The sequence below is a fragment of the Bufo gargarizans genome, chromosome 4, assembly GCF_014858855.1.
Source record: "Bufo gargarizans isolate SCDJY-AF-19 chromosome 4, ASM1485885v1, whole genome shotgun sequence".
NCBI lineage: Eukaryota > Metazoa > Chordata > Amphibia > Anura > Bufonidae > Bufo > Bufo gargarizans.
In genome coordinates, this window is record NC_058083.1 from 423,974,964 (window position 1) to 423,994,535 (window position 19,572).

At 41.1% G+C, this 19,572-nt stretch overlaps 1 protein-coding gene across 1 annotated transcript in view; it reads right to left on the minus strand.

Moving 5' to 3' along the window:
• The window catches only part of LYST (lysosomal trafficking regulator), a 556,878-nt gene that overhangs the window by 114,158 nt on the left and 423,148 nt on the right, over positions 1–19,572 (minus strand). The window contains 3 exon segments of the mRNA XM_044290763.1: positions 10,213–10,268; positions 11,396–11,457; positions 14,960–15,056. Coding sequence (XP_044146698.1) covers positions 10,213–10,268; positions 11,396–11,457; positions 14,960–15,056 — 215 coding nt within the window.

The window sequence follows — 19,572 nt, forward strand, 5'->3', positions numbered from 1 at the left end:
GCTTTCTTTTGTCTGTATGTTAAACAGCTACAGAGAAATCTGTGTTTTATTCATATGCAAATAAGCAACTCGAGCACCAAGAGGCGGGGCTGAATTGTCTGAGCACTGCTATGTAAGACCCCCTATGCTCTGCACACTCCCCTTGATTGAGAGAGCAAGACATCAGGCTGAGGGAAGAGCTGTGTCGTGGCTTATACATATCTACTATATCTATCTATCTATCTATCTATCTATATAATCAGGCCAGGTTTTAGACAAAATGTGGCCCTGGGCAAAATTAAAAGTAGAGCCTCAAATCTTGTAATAATGCACTAACAACCGTGTTACATTCTGTAGATTCCGGGCGTCCCTCACAGATTTACACCTCATAAAGCCACACACACACAGATCTGCACCCTCATGGCCTCAAAATACGCCACATGCCCCCTCCCTCACAGGAATGGGTTCATCTCCCTCACAAAAATCTACAACAACAGAGTGGGTCGTCGTACGACATGTACCCTAGGACTGCACTGCACACCACTAGACCCTCTCTCACCCGCCCGCTTGGAGTCATACATAACCCCTCTCTCCCAAAGTACCTCCACGAGCTCCAGTCTCCTTGCAGAAACAAACATCTGTCCTATACACATTTGGCCATCCGCCATAAATGAATGGCGCATATGGGGTCTTTAAAGATGGTGCCCGCAGAGCTGGTGCCATTGCAACTGGGTGCCTGCTGTAGAAACATAGAATGTGTCGGCAGATAAGAACCATTTGGCCCATCTAGTCTGCCCAATATACTGATTACTATGAATAGCCCCTGGCCCTATCTTATATGAAGGATGGCCTTACGCCTATCCAATGCATGCTTAAACTCCTTCACTGTATTTGCAGCTACCACTTCTGCAGGAAGGCTATTCCATGCATCCACTACCCTCTCAGTAAAGTAATACTTCCTGATATTACTTTTAAACCCTTGCCCCTCTAATTTAAAACTATATCCTCTTGTAGCAGTTTTTCTTCTTTTAAATATTTTCTTCTCTTTTACCTTCTTGATTCCCTTTATGTATTTAAAAGTTTCTATCATATCCCCTCTGTCTCGTCTTTCTCCCAAGCTATACATGTTAAGGTCCTTTAATCTTTCCTGGTAAGTTTTATCCTGCAATCCATGTACCAGTTTAGTAGCTCTTCTCTGAACTCTCTCCAAAGTATCAATATCCTTCTGGAGATATGGTCTCCAATACTGCGCACAATACTCCAAATGAGGTCTCACTAGTGCTCTGTAGAGCGGCATGAGCACCTCCCTCTTTCTACTGGTAATGCCTCTCCCTATACACCCAAGCATTCTGCTAACATTTCCTGCTGCTCTATGACATTGACTACATACCTTTAAGTCTTCTGAAATAATGACCCCTAAATCCCTTTCCTCAGATACTGAGCTTAGGACTGTATCACTGATTTTATATTCTGCTCTTGGGTTTTTTACGCCCCAGGTGCATTATCTTGCACTTATCAACATTAAATTTTAGTTGCCATATTTTTGACCATTCCTCTAGTTTTCCTAAATCCTTTTCCATTTATGTATCCCTCCAGGAACATCTACCCTGTTACAAATCTTTGTGTCATCAGCAAAAAGACACACCTTACCATCGAGGACTTCCACAATTTTGCTGATAAATATATTAAACAATATGGGTCCCAGAACAGATCCCTGAGGTACCCCCACTGGTAACAAGATCATGGTCTGAATATACTTCATTGACTACAACCCTCTGTTGTCTGTCCCTCAGCCACTGCCTAATCCATTCAACAATATGGGAGTCCAAGCTCAAAGACTGCAATTTATTGATAAGCCTTCTATGTGGGACAGTATCAAATGCCTTACTAAAGTCTAGATAAGCGAAGTCTACTGCACCTCCGCCATCTATTATTTTAGTCACCCAATGAAAAAAAAAAATAAGATTAGTGTGACATGATCTCCCTGAAGTAAACCCATGCTGTTTTTCATCTTTCAATCCATGGGATTTTAGATGTTCCACAATCCTCTCCTTAAGTATGGTTTCCATTAATTTCCCCTCTACTGATGTCAGGGTTACTGGCCTATAGTTGCCCGGTTCCTCCCCACTACCTTTCTTGTGAATGGGCACAACATTTGCTAATTTCCAATCTTCTGGGACGACTCCTGTTACCAGTGTTTGGTTAAATAAATCTGTTAATGGTTTTGCTAGTACACCGCTAAGCTCTTTTAATAGCTTTGGGTGTATCCCATCTGGCCCCTGTGACTTATTTGTATTAATTTTAGACAGGTGACTTAGAACCTCTTCCTCTGTAAAGACACATGCATCAAAAGATTCATTAGTCCTCCTCTCTAACTGAGGTCTTTTTCCTTCATTTTCCTTTGTAAAAACTGAACAGAAGTATTCATTAAGGCAGTTAGCTAGTTGTTTATCTTCTTCCATATACCTTTCTTCTTTTGTTTTTAATTTTGTAATTCCTTGTTTTAATTTCCTTTTTTTTTATGTATCTGAAGAATGTCTTATCACTTTTTTTTCACTGACTGAGCTATTTTCTCCTCTGCCTGTGCTTTAGAAGCTCTTCTAACTTGCTTGGCCTCTCTCTGCCTAATCTTATAAATTTCCCTCTCATCCTCGTCTTTTTTTTTTATAATTACTAAATGCTATATTTTTAGTTTTTAATGATTTTGGCCACTTCTGCTGAGTACCACAGTGGTCGCTTCCTTTTTTTTGCTTTTACTGACAAGCCTAATGCAATTATCTGTTGCCTTCAATAGTGCCACTTTTAAGTAGTCACATTTCTCCTGGACTCCAATGAAACTGTTCCAGTCTAAGAGGGACTTGTATACCACTAATCTAATTTTAGAAAAGTCTGTAATTTGATTATATTTTAAATTTTACTCAATTTTTTCCAATAAAATCAAACTTTACACTGTGTCTTTAAGTTTTATTTAACCTCTATTTTTTTTTTTGATGTTTCTGCCAGGATTTGAACTCACAACCATCTACAGTACAAAAGCAAGAAACTAAACCACTGAGCTATAGAGCTCCATGTTAAATTGTTGAAAATCAGAGGTAGTTTCCCATGTATTATGCATTCATATATATATATATCAGAAGTATCTTATTTTATTTTAGTAATTACATATTTATTTTGTGCCCCGTACATTTTTTTTTAAACAATTACTCAAAAACATATAAAATGATACTTCTGCTGTATGAGTACCTAAACTACTATGATTTTTTTCTGCATCACTAACAATGAGCTCTATAGCTCAGTGGTTAAAGCTCTTCTCTTTAACGTAGATGTTCGTGAGTTTGAATACTGGCAGAAACATTTCAAAAACAGAGGCTAAATAGGACAAATACACAGGGTGTCCCCTGACATACTGACAATGCTTCGGGATACCCCCTTCACGTTCGTAGCACTGACTCCATAAATGGACACAGCCATATATGGAGTTAGAGCAGGGACACCCAGAAGCACTGACTCCATATATGGACATAAAGCAGAGACTCCCAAGCCATATATGGAGTCAGAGCAGTGCTCATAAGCTGGGGAGTCCCACACCCTGATGTATAGTAGAGGGCCCCACAGAGGATAGGGGCCCAGCACCGTGTATTATACACACTCTGTACTATAGCTTCACCACACTGAGACCTGCTCAGAAAGCTAATCTAAATATTACTGCTTTATTCACAGGTACAATACATGATTATACAGATACCAATACTATGTAGTTTATAAGCATAGAAAAAACATCCATCTCTAGCTTGGTGGTATAGTGGTCTATCCTGTATGTAGACATCCCGGTTCAAGTCCCAGGAGAGACATATGTTATCTTTATTTTATTTTTAAGCATATTAAAAGGCTATACTATAATAAATAATATATAATCATATATTATATAATAATAATAATAATAATAATAATAATAATAATAAGGAACATCTCCTCCTGAAGTACTGGAGACCTTTGTTAAAAGACCCCTGAAGAAGGAGGGTTGTGAGACCTCCGAAACGCGTTGGGTTATTTATATTTTCTACTGCAATAAACTGCATTGATCAGAAGCCTTGTCATTGGCTGCCATCAATTGATACCATTTGACATGCGATCCTGGCCAGAGGGGCAGTTAGTCACCGGTGTCTTGAGCTTTATCCTGTGACTACCCCCCCCCCCAGTGAAGTGAGTACTCTAACTTTCAGAATTATAAACTCTCTTTAGGAGATTATTCTGTATTACCACCATCCTCCGGTACAAGGGGGTACTATTTACCACACCTATCTCCTCCATACTCTTGGGAGTGGCGCCTCCTATAGTGTTCTCTCTTTTTTTTAATCACGTCCGGTTGGATCCATTTAGCTGTATTTGACCAATTACTGGTATTTGTCTATTGGGAATGAAAAATATTGTTTCACCTCCCCATAACACTTGTGCTGCCTTCCCTAAATACTGTGGTGCTATTTTATTTTCCTCTATCTACACTAGCATCTTCTCCATCCCTCTGGCGCCTTTTCCCCAGGGCCTATAGCCCTGGTGGAATTACTCAACCTCTTTTTTCTTTTCTCCTATTGCTATCCTGTATTTAGACATCCCCGGTTCAAGTCCCAGGAGAGACATATGTTATCTTTATTTATTTTTTAAACCATATTAAAAGGCTATACTATAATAAATAATATATAATCATATAATAATAATAATAATAATAATAGTAATAATAATAAGGAACATCTCCTCCTGAAGTACTGGAGATTATTATTAAACCATATTAAAAGGCTATACTATAATAAATAATATATAATCATAACATAATAATAATAATAATAATAATGATGATAAAAAAGCCTTACTATATTGAGAAGTTTGTGAGTTTTTTTCACACTAAAACCTACTACCTGTTTATTCACAGCCACAATATATAATTATAAAGAAACCAATAATATATATTAGCTTTCTAAAACAAAAAAAGACAGTCTTCTCAAAATGATAAGGAAAGAAGGAAAAAAAAAATACCTGAAGAAAAAAACTTCAAAGTCTCTCACAAGATTCAAACCTGGGATCTCTACATGCGAGACCAATAGCTTAAACTCTAAGCTATAGCATAACCGCATAGAGATGCATGGTTTTTCTATACTTATAAGCTAACACATATTACCAGTGTCTGTGTGATCATATATTCTGCCTGTGAATACAGTAGTAATACGCAGATTCGCTTTCTAAGCAGATTTCAGCATGGTGAAGCTACAGTCAGGGGCAGATTAAGTTTATGATGGGTCCGGGACTGTCTACCCAACTTGGGCCCCTTCCCTGCATTTTCCTCTGACATTCCCACTTCTGTGTGCCACCAAATAGTTATTTATTTTTCTGCATGAAAATGAGACTGTGGCTCTCCTCTTCCTAGGCCATGTAATGTCACATGTCCTAGGTCACATGTCCTAGGAGCAGCAAGTCTCTGAGTACAAATAATGTAGATATCACCTGTAGTTCGATGTAACACTACAGATAACACCATGTGTTCTGCCCAGCAGGGCTAGAAAATTATCTTAGTTCATTTGCCAGAGTTTAAGAATCATTTCAGATCACATCTATTTCTTTTCTAATTTATTTTGCTGCAATTTCTTGTATTTCTGTAGTTATTAGTTAGGTTACAGTTAAAAATGTTATTGTATTTGTGGGTGGTGCAAAGCATTGAGGGGGTGTAATGTATTCTGGGAAATAGAAGCCCAGTCTCAGTCTACAGTCATCAAGGAAACAGCAGCAGATCTGTCCTTCTGCATATATCACCCTTAACTCCACCATCCTTTTGCAAGCATATCTGTTTTACCACACAAATCGATTGAACACATCAAATACTAATCTTTTGCCAATAAACAAGTTAGACTACAGAAAAAAAGTCCTCTTATTTGGAAGACAGGAATGGTTTATACTGAATGTCAGACTGCAGACTCTGTGAACGTCTATGAAGACAGAACACAGTGATAGCTCTCTGAGTAAATGTACTAGATGTTCCCTGCAGTCCTACGTATATAACATCCCACATAGCACAGTGAGTACAGATAATGTGCGTCGCTGATAACTACAGTTTTTGCTGCCCAAAACTGGTGCACCCTCCTCCTTTTTGAAGTGCTGCTCCTCTGACCTACTCCTCTTCCAGCCAGGACACAGTGCCGCAAGATGGAGGAGGCAGGGACAGCAGCAGAGAGTGGGCCCACAGAGCATCCCTGAGTTGGTTATAGAATAGCAGGAACAGAAGCTGTGCATTTACAGAATAAAGTGTTGTTCTGTAGTGTTGGCATTAGGGGTGGCGTTAGGCCCCGTAGATATGTCATGCCCGGGGCTGCTGACCCAAAAGCCCCTATCATAATCAGACACTGGCTATAGTACATATGATATTGCTAGCACACAACTCTAGGACAGGGCTCTGCACTCAGCCTGATGTCTATCCTGTCAATACAAGGGGAGAAGGGAGTGTGCAGAGCACAGGGGGCGTTACAAGGCAGTGGTCAGACGATTCAGTCCAGCCTCTTGGTGCTCGTATGAATATGAATAAAACACAAATTTCTTTGTAGCTGTTTATCATACAGAGAAAAGAAAGGTATTGTTTTAAATCAACATGATGAGCCCTAGCAGCCAGTATGTCAGGTTTAATTGGGTTGATCCTGGTGACAGAGCCTCTTTAAGTATACAGTGCTATCTGCAGACAGTATGTTATACAGCAGGAGGAGCTGAGCAGATTGATGTATGGTTTTATGAGAAACAAATCAGCATAACTTATACTTTATTCACTTTCACTGAAATTCTTGCTCATTCTGGGCTTTGAAGTTAAGGAGGCGGTGCTGTAAGTGATTGACAGCTGTCTCTGGACGCACAGTCAATCACTGATAGGACAGCCTCCTTGACTTCAAAGCCTAGAATGATCAGGAATTTCAATGAATGAAATAAAAGTTTTACTTAAACTTTACCCATAAAACTATATATCAATCTGCTCAGCTCCTCCTGCTGTATAACATGATGCCTGCAGATAGCAATGCATATGCTTTAAAGTACTGAAGGAGAAGTTACTGAAAACACATTCAAGTCCAAGGACATTAACTGAAAATGAAAAAAAGAATTGCAAAGCTGACCATGGAAAAGCAAATAGATATCCAAATTAAAATGAATTAACCCCTTTAGGACCTCCGCCGTACATGTCCAGTCTTTATACATGGCGCCCACTCGCAGTGGGCGCCATAGCCGCCGGGTTTCTGCTATTTAAAATAGCAGACACCCGCGGCACTTGTATGCGATCATCCCCTTCAGATGCCGTGGTTAAATGTGATCACGGCATCTGAGCAGTCCGGAAGCGGAAACCGCACGGTTCCGCTCATGTAACAGCGTTACCTGGCTGAGTTTGGGGAACCTGTTACAGTATTATAATAGGTTCAATCCTCAAACAGGCTTCGGAGTCTATTAGAGGAATATATCAATATAGGCCACTAGGTGGAAGCACTGTATTGTTATACTCAATGATGGCTAAATAGCCATCAATGAACACAATGGGCAATCTAATGATTATCGGTTATTGACACCCACGGTGACTTTAAAAAAAGTAAAACAAGTATATATATATATATATATATATATATATATATACACAGTACAGACCTTCTTATTCACAGAGTTTTCTTTATTTTCATTAAAATTGTAGATTCACACTGAAGGCATCAAAACTATGAATTAACACATGTGGAATTATATACATAACAAAAAGGTGTGAAACAACTGAGAATATGTCATATTCTAGGTTCTTCAAAGTAGCCACCTTTTGCTTTGATTTCATGCTTTGCACACTCTTGGCATTCTCTTGAGCTTTAAGAGGTAGTCACCTGAAATGGTCTTCCAACAGTCTTGAAGGAGTTCCCAGAGATGCTTAGCACTTGTTGGCCCTTTTACCTTCACTCTGCGGTCCAGCTCACCCCAAACCATCTCGATTGGGTTCAGGTCTGGTGACTGTGGAGGCCAGGTCATCTGGCGCAGCACCCCATCACTCTCCTTCATGGTCAAATAGCCCTTACACAGCCTGGAGGTGTGTTTGGGGTCATTGTCCTGTTGAAAAATAAATGATGGTCCAACGAAACGCAAACCGGATGGAATAGCATGCCGCTGCAAGATGCTGTGGTAGCCATGCTGGTTCAGTATGCCTTCTATTTTGAATAAATCCCCAACAGTGTCACCAGCAAAGCACCCCCACACCTCCTCCTCCATGCTTCACGGTGGGAACCAGGCATGTAGAGTCCATACGTTCACAGTTTCTGCGTCGCACAAAGACACGGTGGTTGGAAACAAAGATCTCAAATTTGGACTCATCAGACCAAAGCACAGATTTCCACTGATCTAATGTCTATTCTTTGTGCTCTTTAGCCCGAACAAGTCTCTTCTGCTTGTTGCCTGTCCTTAGCAGTGGTTTCCTAGCAGATATTCTACCATGAAGGCCTGATTCACACAGTCTCCTCTTAACAGTTGTTATGTGTCTGCTGCTAGAGATGTGTCTGCTGCTAGAAATCTGTGTGGCATTGACCTGGTCTCTAATCTGAGCTGCTGTTAACCTGCGGTTTCTGAGGCTGGTGACTCGGATGAACTTATCCTCCGCAGTAGAGGGGACTCTTGGTCTTCCTTTCCTGGGGCGGTCCGCATGTGAGCCAGTTTCTTTGTAGCGCTTGATGGTTTTTGTGACTGCACTTGGGGACACTTTCAAAGTTTTCCCAATTTTTCGGACTGACTGACCTTCATTTCTTCAAGTAATGATGGCCACTCGTTTTTCTTTACTAAGCTGCTTTTTTCTTGCCATAATACAAATTCTAATAGTCTATTCAGTAGGACTATCAGCTGTGTACCCACCTGACTTCTCCACAACGCAACTGATGGTCCCAACCCCATTTATAAGGCAAGAAATCCCACTTATTAAACCTGACAGGGCACACCTGTGAAGTGAAAACCATTTCAGGTGACTACCTCTTGAAGCTCATCAAGAGAATGCCAAGAGTGTGCAAAGCAGTAATCAAAGCAAAAGGTGGCTACTTTGAAGAACCTAGAATATGACAAATTTTCAGTTGTTTCACACTTTTTTGTTATGTATATAATTCCACATGTGTTAATTCATAGTTTTGATGCCTTCAGTGTGAATCTACAATTTTCATAGTCATGAAAATAAAGAAAACTCTTTGAATGAGAAGGTGTGTCCAAACTTTTGGTCTGTACTGTATATAAAGAAAAAAAAGTTTTAACAAATATAAAAAAAAGAAAGTTCAAATCACCCCCTTTCCTTAAAATAAAAATACTTAACCAATAAAAAAATAAACATCACGGGACGTGCAAAAAAACCCATACAGTTAAAAAATAACAATATTATTGGCATACGGCAAATGGCGTAACAGGAAAAAAAATAAGAAAAACAGCCAATTCGGCATTTTTATCACTTTAACTCCCCAATAATTTTTTTAAAATAAAAAGTGATCAAAAAGTCGCACACACTTCAAATTGGTATCACTGAAAAGTACAGATCGCTCTGCCCTCAGACAGCCCCGTAAACATAACTACAAAAAAGTTATAGGGGGTCAGAATATAGTGATCATTTATTTATTCTCAAAAGTGTGGGATCGTTGTAACCGTACTGACCTGGAGAATGAAGATAACAGGTCAAGTTTACAGCATAGTGTACGGTGTAAAATAATTATAATAAAAACCTTTGTCAGAATTGCATTTTTTTCCCAATTCTACCCCATTTGGAAAAAAAATTTCCACTTCCCACTACATTGTATACAACTGTAAATGGCGCCATTAGAAAATACAACTTGTCCCCCAAAAAATAAGGCTATGTGAACGAAAAAAAAAAAAAGTTAGGACTATGGGAAGGCGGAGAGTGAAAAAAGAATACATAAAAATGGAAAATCGCAGGGTCCTCTAAGGGTTAAAAAGTTGTTTCAGTACATAAATGTTAAGAAGCAAAACAAATAACTCATCAAATAAAAATGCGAAAGTTTAAAAGGAATGCTTATAATTATCAGATGACATAAAATGGAGAAATATCTACATTCATCTCAATGTAACCCACAACACATGCAAGAGATAAGATACTAGTGGTAAACAATTGCCTCATGATATTGACTCCTATAATCCATTTGACTGAAATATACAGTATTATGACTAAAAGCATAAAAACATCAGCACCATACTTACATTAGATTCTATTGTATCACTTGAAGAGTCCTCAACAAAATACATGCCAGTTTGCCCTAAAACCGCAATGAAAATTGTTAAATAGTTAATGAATGGTAAGCACTATTAAATGTATTAAATGTCAAAATAATCTTTAAAAAATACCTGTGCATAAAAATGTATGAAGGTTTACATCCAGAAAAGTCACTTAAGAAAATAGGTCAAAAGGTGAAATAATAAAATAGATAGATTAAAGGTGGTTTTCCCATTGTTAAAAGTAATCCCCTAAGCACAGTGTCACAGTGGTTAGCACTGGTCCTAGGCTCAAATCTGACCAAGGACAACAATTGCATGGGGTTTATATATTCTCCATACTGATAGGGAACTTAGATTGGGAGCCCCATTGGGGACAGGGTGATGCTAATGTCTGTAAAGCGCTGTGGAATAGGTCAGTGCTATATGAATAAGAAAATAATAAACTATTACATTGGTAGGAGTCCTACCACTGGGACTCCCACCGATCAAGAGAACGGGAATTCCATACCCTTCAGAGTGTTCTGAAATGAATGGAGTGCCAGGTAGGGCTGCTAACTCCCACTGCATTCATGTCTATATAAGTTCTGAAAATAGCCGAGCACTGTACTGTGGAACGCCCTTAGAGATGAATGGAGAGGCAGCGCACATGCTTGAGTTCATTTCGATATGCTCAGAGGTGTATGGCGTATCCATTCCCATGACCAGTGAAGGTCCCAGTCTCACCAATCTAATAGTTATCCCTTGCCTTGTGGATAGGGGATAACTTTTAAAAACCAGAATGCCCCCTTTTCTGGGCTAACAATATTGATGACCTTTACTTGGCTTACGGCAATTGAGCTCCCATTCAACTGAGTGGGGGCTGAGCTGTAGTAACCATGCACAGCCCCTACACTTAGTAATGAGCTGTGTTTGCTGCTCTTGGTACTATTGGTGCCAAAGACTACAGGTAACACCTAATCAGTGGGGGTGTTGGGTTTCAGACCTCCACAGATCTGAAATCACCTATCCTGAGTACAGACCATCAATATCCTGATCCACTGAAACCCCTTTAAGAATTTTGATTGCAGAAGTATAGTGCTATCACTGTTCTGTGCGAATCTGAACTTAAAAATGAAAAAAAAAAATGTGATATTCAACTGAAGCACAGTAGTGTTTTATAATTACCAACCTAATAAGAGTTCTCCAATGTTTTCTCGTGATGGTGCAACACTGATACACCTGCGATTTACCCTAAAAAACAAAAAGAATAAAAATTCAACTTTGATTTATTAACTATCGAAGGGTTAATCGGCTTGTGCCAACCTCTGGGAACCACACTAAGGGCCCATTCACATGACCGTTTTTCTTTCCGTTTACAGTCTGCATTTCTATGGGAGTGCAAAATCCACGGATAGCACACCGTGTGCTATCCACTTCCATATGTCCACATACAAGATAGAACATATAGTTATCCGCAAAATGCAGTCCGTGCCCCATTCAAGTCTATGGCTCCAAGAAAATGCGGATAGCACATGGAATGTGTTCCGTATGCAATCCGTATTTTGCAGATCCGTGTCTGCAAACTTTAATGACCTGTCATGTCACCTTTGAATCTTTGTTAAAATGATACCTTAAATTTTTTTGTGGATCCGCAAAATATGGAAAACATACGGAAACATACACTCTGTTTTTTGGCGGGCATGCAGAAGATTTTGCTGAACAACTGATCCAGATATTTCCATACGACAAACAACATACGGCTGACAAAATGAGCCCTAATCCTGACAATGAAGAGGCAATGCAACCAGCTGTGCAGAGAACTGCAGCAAGGACACATTCAAGTGATTAAGCTCTTGCTGCTGGTCCCGTTCAGCCTGCTTGCTCTGCTTTATAAAATGCATGCAATTAACCCCTTAACATGGCATACATATATGGCACGGTGGCCGATCGTTAGAGCAGAGCATACATGTACATAGGGGTGCACCTAGCCTTTCTGCTGCCTAAGGTGAAAACTGAAACGGCGCCCCCCCCATGCCAATTTCTTAACCTAACCCCTTTGCCTCAATGAAAGCACTCATTGTGCATGGCCCTTCTGCTGCCCCCCTCTTGCCCCTTCCTGGTGCTGCCTGAGGCGATCACCTCACCTGGCCTCATTGGTGGTGCACCTCTGCATGTACAGATGTTGAAAATGGTAACTTGACACTTAACACAGCGTATGTTATGTTAAATAGGTATTTGGTTAACACTGCCATCTCCTGCGCTCTCATGGAGTAATGGAGCGATGGCGCACATTTCCAAATAGTGACTCCAACCATTTGGGTGGGGTGGGGGGGCTCCAACGGGGTACGTACTCGTTCTCGTGATTGGTGGGGGTCCCAGGAGCAGCTATACCCTATCCTGTGGAGGGGATAACTTGTTATAACAGGAATTCCCCTTTAAGTGTCAATATGCCTGCCCCATTTTATATTATATTACAACTATGAAACTTGTATAAACAGCAGTATGCTGCCCAGAAACAATGAATTTGTATTAGGACAAGCAAATGCAATAGCCATGCCCATTCAGTGTATCTCCACAAAACGAACAGGTAATTGTTAGGAAGGAAAGTCGATTCGCATAAAACTTTGAATACTGTACGGAGTGAGCACTCTGTACAGTGTTAAAATGTATTGGCCCAGATGAGCCAAAGTTATTACTTCTCGAAGTCCCGTGACACTTCGGGTAATAACTTAAAAAATGAATTTCTACTGTTTAAAACCTTTTCCTGAACTCTGTTTCGTTTCCAAGTGGTACCTAGAAATTAATTTTCAAAGTTATTATCTGAAGTCTCGCAAGACTTTGCAAAGCAATAACTTTGGCTCAATTGAGCCAATGCATTCTAATACTGCACGGCGCGCTCACTCCGTACAGTATTCAATCGAAGTTGTATGCGTATTGACTTCGGATGTTTCATCCGAAGTTGATGCTCATCCCTAGTGTCTATGCAAACAGAGAGGAAAAGGGATGCAAAGGAGCTCTAAGGCTACTTTCACACTTGCGGCAGGACGGATCCGACAGGCTGTTCACCCTGTTGGACCCGTCCTTCCGCTATTTCGCCGTGCCGCAACTCTGTCCCCCGAAAGGCCGCCAGACTAAAAGTCCTGCATGTCCGACTTTTTTATCCGGCGGCCTCTAACCACGAACTGCCGTACTGCGCCGGAGCGCCACCCCGTCCCCATTATAGTCAATGGGGACGGAGCAGCGGTCCGACGGCACAGCGGAAGGACGGATCCGACAGGGTGAACAGCCTGTCGGATCCGTCCTGCCGCAAGTGTGAAAGTACCCTTAACAAGTTCTGCTTCTAATACCACCAGATGTGAGGCAGCTATCCTACAAGTCGATTTTCGACCCTTTAAATAGGCCTTGAGAAATTACTCGGATATTAAATAAGCCAGCACCTCAGGAGCAACAGTGCAAAATGCAAAAAAAAAAAAAGTCTCTTCATCCTCAAAAGAGGAATCTAATTTCTCCCCCTCCTCTCTATCTGAAAAAATTTGCATCTGAAGAATCTTCTGAATCAGAAGACGGAGGTTCTCTAATCCTCTTCTTAGACTTCCGTTTTTATAAGGATGCAGATAATCCAGACCTAGTGGATTGGATTTCCTCCTTGACCATAGATCTTATATCATTCATTAAGCCAGGAGATTCTTGCTGAACTATTTTTGATGTACAAGAAGAGCATACAGGTTTCTTATATGCTGGGTCCTGCTTTTTGTTGCAAAATGCACATTTAGCAGAAACAGGCTTTTGTTTAGGAATAGCATCTTTTTCTCACTCTAGAAAAGTGAGAAAAAATGCTGCAGTGAGAATCAGCATATAAGTAAAGTCTTCTTAGAAAAAAATACCAGGTCTCTTTTACTCACAGTCCGCAGAGATGCCTGTCGCAGAGTTAGGAATACCAGCTGCAAACTTTGAGAAGACTTGCCCCCTTATAAGGAATAGTGCCGAGAAACGCCGGCGTGTAGAGGCCGGAAACCGGAAGTGGCATCACTATCCACAGCCTCCGGAACTCCCAGGTAAGTAAGGGCCGGAAGTGCCAACACTTCATATGCCAACTTATTTGAAACACAGGCCACCAACTTCCCTAAACATATACACAGGGGAACGAAAGAGTCAGGTTGCTTGCCCCACTTACCCAAGGCCCACCGGAAGGCCGTTCAAACCTGCTGGACTGGAACTGCCCAAATACAAGATGGTAGAGACGCCATAAGCACAGCCACGTCCATCCCGACGGGGAGCCATGTGATGAGACCTTATCAATGCGTCTATCAGTCCCAGCGCAGACAACTATCGGCAAGGAAGGTAGGGAGCTACGGGCCTTGCCTTCCTTTTCTGCAGCTCCCAGGGTGCAGAACAATTTCCGTACCGATCTTTCCACATGTCTTTCTCCTGGACAGGGACAGGAAAAACACTGAGGAGATAGGTAGGGAGGGGCTATTTAATCTCTCTACGTGTTTTTCCTGTTCCTGATAGAGGAAGAGCTGAGCTCAGGGGTGCTGTCGTGGAGACGAGTAGGGGAAAACCCAGGTGTAAAAAGGGTTAAACGTGTTTTAAAAAAACTAAACTAAACATTTTTCCAAAGCTTTTGCACTGTGCTGTACAATGACATGCTTTATGCACTGCTGCAGCATTTTTTTGACTGTATACACTACGGTATATAAATAGAAAAAAAAATATATATACAATTGCTTTACAACCAAATGAGAATGTTTACCTTATAAGTTCACTTGCTGCTTTCTCTTTTACAGTAGAAGATAAAGAAGAATCTGTTTTGTCCTCAAAAAAGTAAGACAGAGGTGGCTTAATAGATTCTGCAAAATGACAAAAATAATTTAAGACAACAAAATCATGTCTATATAAGAAAAAAAATACAGAAATAAATATAGTAGTGACAACAGCAGGAGCTACAATGCATGTGAAATATACGGTAGATAAATAGCTAAGTGTCTGCATATACACCTGAGCATGTTTTTATATTTTAAAATATGTGTATCAGCTTAAAAACTGTTAATGTATTAAAATAAGTGTTGAACAAATCGAGTTTGGATTGCTGTATCCAAACCAAATTTGTTTGAAAACTTTGTTAACAATACAGTATATCCTCCGTCCTACCAAAAATGTATGCGCTCCACTGAGGTCTTTGCTAACTTACGGCAAATATCGCTTGACTAGCGCCATCTCGTGTCTATGACGTAACACTTTGTTGATTCGTATAAATTACAGTGTCAAAATCAAAAGCAGAATTCAGCTTCTTGCCTCATTAACAAAGCAGAGTTCAGCTTCGGATTCTGACAATGTAATTTATGCGAATAAACAAAGTGTCAAGTCATAGACGCAAGATGAAGCTAGTCGTGCCGTATTTGCCGAAAGTTAGCAAAGACCTCTGTGGAGCCCATACATTTTATGGTAGGACGGAGGATATATTGCTAACCAAGTTTTCAAACAAATCAGGTTCGGATACAGCAATCCAAACACGATTCGCTCAACACTAATGAAAATAAAGTATTAAAACAAGGAGCTAGCTGTAGGTGAGCAAAATAGCCTGAAAGATGGCCAGTAGTTGTAGCGCCAGAGTTTTAATAATATACTAGACATTAAGCCCGTTACAATAATGGGCGCTACAACATTAGTGCATAAACATTACTAGGAACAGTCTATATTAAATGCTGGCACTGACTGGTGGCTTTGGCTAGTGGCCGAGACTAGTGGCTGTGACTGCTGGCACTGTGACTGCTGACACTGACTGGTGGCTGACACGGCTGGCACTGATTGGTGGCTAACACAGCTGGCACTGTAACTGGTGGCTGTGGCTGGTGTACGTCTGGTGTACGGCTGCCCACGTAAGGTCCGTGAGACTGGTAAAGAGGAGGGAACATTGCTGATAATGGTATATGAAGGACATATATAGTTACATATTTATCAGTTTTAATTGTAATATGAGGCAAAATACAATTTTAGTCTATCGTGCATTGTTAGCAGTGTACTGATGTACAGCGTGAGTTGTTCGGCTGCAGTAAATGTTGTACAGGCAGAAGAACACATCTTTGTTCCTTCCTGTGGCCCCTATGCTTGGCACAGGGTACCAAGGTGCTATGCCAGGATTGATCATTGCATGATCCTGCCCATACAGCGTTTGCCCAGCAGTGGAAGCTGTACACCAGTGTACACAAATGACATGTCAGCAGTGTACAAGTATACAGAATCTGTTACTTTGGGTGCATATTTCTTTAGTAAAATACATTAATAAAATATATTACAAAAATATTTTAGAGCATTTAGAACATTTTTAAATAAAGTAGCCTAAATGTTTAGTTCCTCTTTAAACATCTTTAAAGAGGACCTTTCATTACAATAAACAAATCTAAACAAAGTATGCTGACATGGAAAGTGGTGCTCAGGGATCTCCCTTGCAGTTACTATTATCCCTGGGCGCTGCTCTGTTCTCCGAGTATAGGCTCCAATATCTTCAGATTTTCGGCTCAACCGGGAGGAGCCTGCTCTTGTTCTCCTGGGCGTCTCCTTCTCCCAGGCTGTAGCACTGGCCAATCGCAGCGCTCAGCTCATAGCCTGAGAAGGAAACGCCCAGGAGAACAAGGGCAAGCTCCTCCCAGTTGAGCCGAAAATCTGAAGATACCGGAGCCTATACTGGCAGAACGGAGCGGCGCCCAGGGATAATAGTAAGTGCAGGGAGATCCCTGGGCGCCGCTCTCCATGTCTGTATACTTAGTTTAGATTTTTTATTTTAATGAAAGGTCCTCTTTAAGCAAAATATTACATACTGTCTGTGGAAACTATTATTAAACCAATGAATAAAAGAACAGTAAAAACTGTCCAGGGAAACTTACAACTTCAGTACCTACATTTGTAGCAGAAAGAGTGTTAGACACCTTTCACACGGGTGAGTTTTCCACGCGGGTGCAATACGTGACGTGAACACATAGCACCCGCACTGAATCCTGACCCATTCATTTCAATCGGGCTGTGTACCTGAGTGATGTTTATCACGCATCACTTCTGCGTTGCGTGAAAATCACAGCATGTTCTACAGTCAGGTCCATAAATATTGGGACATCGACACAATTCTAGGAATTTTGGCTCTATACACCACCACAATGGATATGATATGAAATGAAACGAACAAGATGCGCTTAAGGCTACTTTCACACTTGCGTTCGGGGTTCCGCTTGTGAGTTCCGTTTGAAGGCTCTCACAAGTGGCCCGGAAGGGATCCGTACGGCCCCAATGCATTCTGAGTGGATGCGGATCCGCTCAGAATGCCTCAGTCTGGTACCATTTGACCTCCGTTCGCTCAGTAGGCGGACACCCGAACGCAGCTTGCAGCGTTCGGGTGTCCGCCTGGCCGTGCGGAGCCAAACGGATCCGTCCAGACTTACAATGTAAGTCAATGGGGATGGATCCGTTTGAAGTTGACACAATATGGTGCAATTTTGAAACGGATCCGTCCGCCATTGACTTTCAATGCAAAGTCTGGACGGATCCGTCTGACTAACTTTCAGGCTAAGAATTTTTTATGAAAGATAATGCAGACAGATCCGTTCTGAACTGATCCCATCGTTTGCATTATAGGAGCGGATCCGTCTGTCCAGACACCAGACGGATCCCGCTCCGAACGCAAGTGTGAAAGTAGCCTTAACTGCAGACTGTCAGCTTTAATTTGAGGGTATTTACATCCAAATCAGGTGAACATTGTAGGAATTACAACAGTTTGCATATGTGCCTCCAACTTGTTAAGGGACCAAAAGTAATGGGACAGAATAATCATAAATCAAACTTTCACTTTTTATTACTTGGTTGCAAATCCTTTGCAGTCAATTACAGCCTGAAGTCTGGAACGCATAGACATCACCAGACGCTGGGTTTCATCCCTGGTGATGCTCTGCCAGGCGTCTACTGCAACTGTCTTCAGTTCCTGCTTGTTCTTGGGGCATTTTCCCTTCAGTTTTGTCTTTAGCAAGTGAAATGCATGCTCAATCGGATTTAGGTCAGGTGACTTGGCCATTGCATAACATTCCACTTCCTTCCCTTAAAAAAAAACTCTTTGGTTGCTTTTGCAGTATGTTTTGGGTCATTTGTCCATCTGCACTGTGAAGCGCCGTCCAATGAGTTTTGAAGCATTTGGCTGAATAGGAGCAGATAATATTGCCTAAAACACTTCAGAATTCATCCTACTGCTTTTGTCAGCAGTCACATCATCAAAGAGAACCAGTTCCATTGGCAGCCATACATGCCCACGCCATGACAATACCACCACCATGCTTCACTGATGAGGTGGTATACTTAGGATCATGAGCAGTTCCTTTCTTTCTCCATACTCTTCTCTTCCCATCACTCTAGTACAAGTTGATCTTGGTCTTATCTGTCCATAGGATGTTGTTCCAGAACTGTGAAGGCTTTTTAGATGTCGTTTGGCAAACTCTAATCTGGCCTTCCTGTTTTTGAGGCTCACCAATGGTTTACATCTTGTGGTGAACCCTCTGTATTCACTCTGTTGAAGTCTTCTCTTGATTGTTGACTTTGACACACATACACCTACCTCATGGAAAGTGTTCTTGATCTGGCCAACTGTTGTGAAGGGTGTTTTATTATTCGGTCATCCACCACAGATGTTTTCCGTGGTCTTCCGGGTCTTTTGGTGTTGCTGAGCTCACTGGTGCGTTCCTTCTTTTTAAGAATGTTTCAAACAGTTGTTTTGGCCATGCCTAATGTTTTGCTGTCTCTCTGATGTTTTTTTTTTTTCTTTCAGCCTAATGATGGCTTGCTTCACTGATGGTGACAGCTCTTTGGATCTCATCTTGAAAGTTGACAGCAACAGATTCCAAATGCAAACAGCACACTTGAAATGAACTCTGGACCTTTTATCTGCTCATTGTAATTGGGATAATGAGGGAATAACACACACCTGGCCATGGAACAGCTGAAACGCCAATTGTCCCATAACTTTTGGCCCCTTAACAAGGGGGAGGCACATATGCAAACCGTTGTAATTCCTACACCATTCACCTGATTTGGATGTAAATACCCTCAAATTAAAGCTGACAGTCTGCAGTTAAAGAACATCTAGTTTGTTTCATTTCAAATCCATTGTGGTGGTGTATAGAGCCAAAAATCTCAGAATTGTGTAAATGTCCCAATATTTATGGACCTGACTGTATTTTCAGCGTTTTTCACACAACGTAGGCCCCATAGAAGTGAATGGGGCTGCATGAAAATCGCAAGCAGGTGCGGATGCAATGCAATTTTCACAGATGGTTGCTAAGGAGATGATGTGAATAAATAGGGATGAGCCCGGGTTATAATGGAAAATAA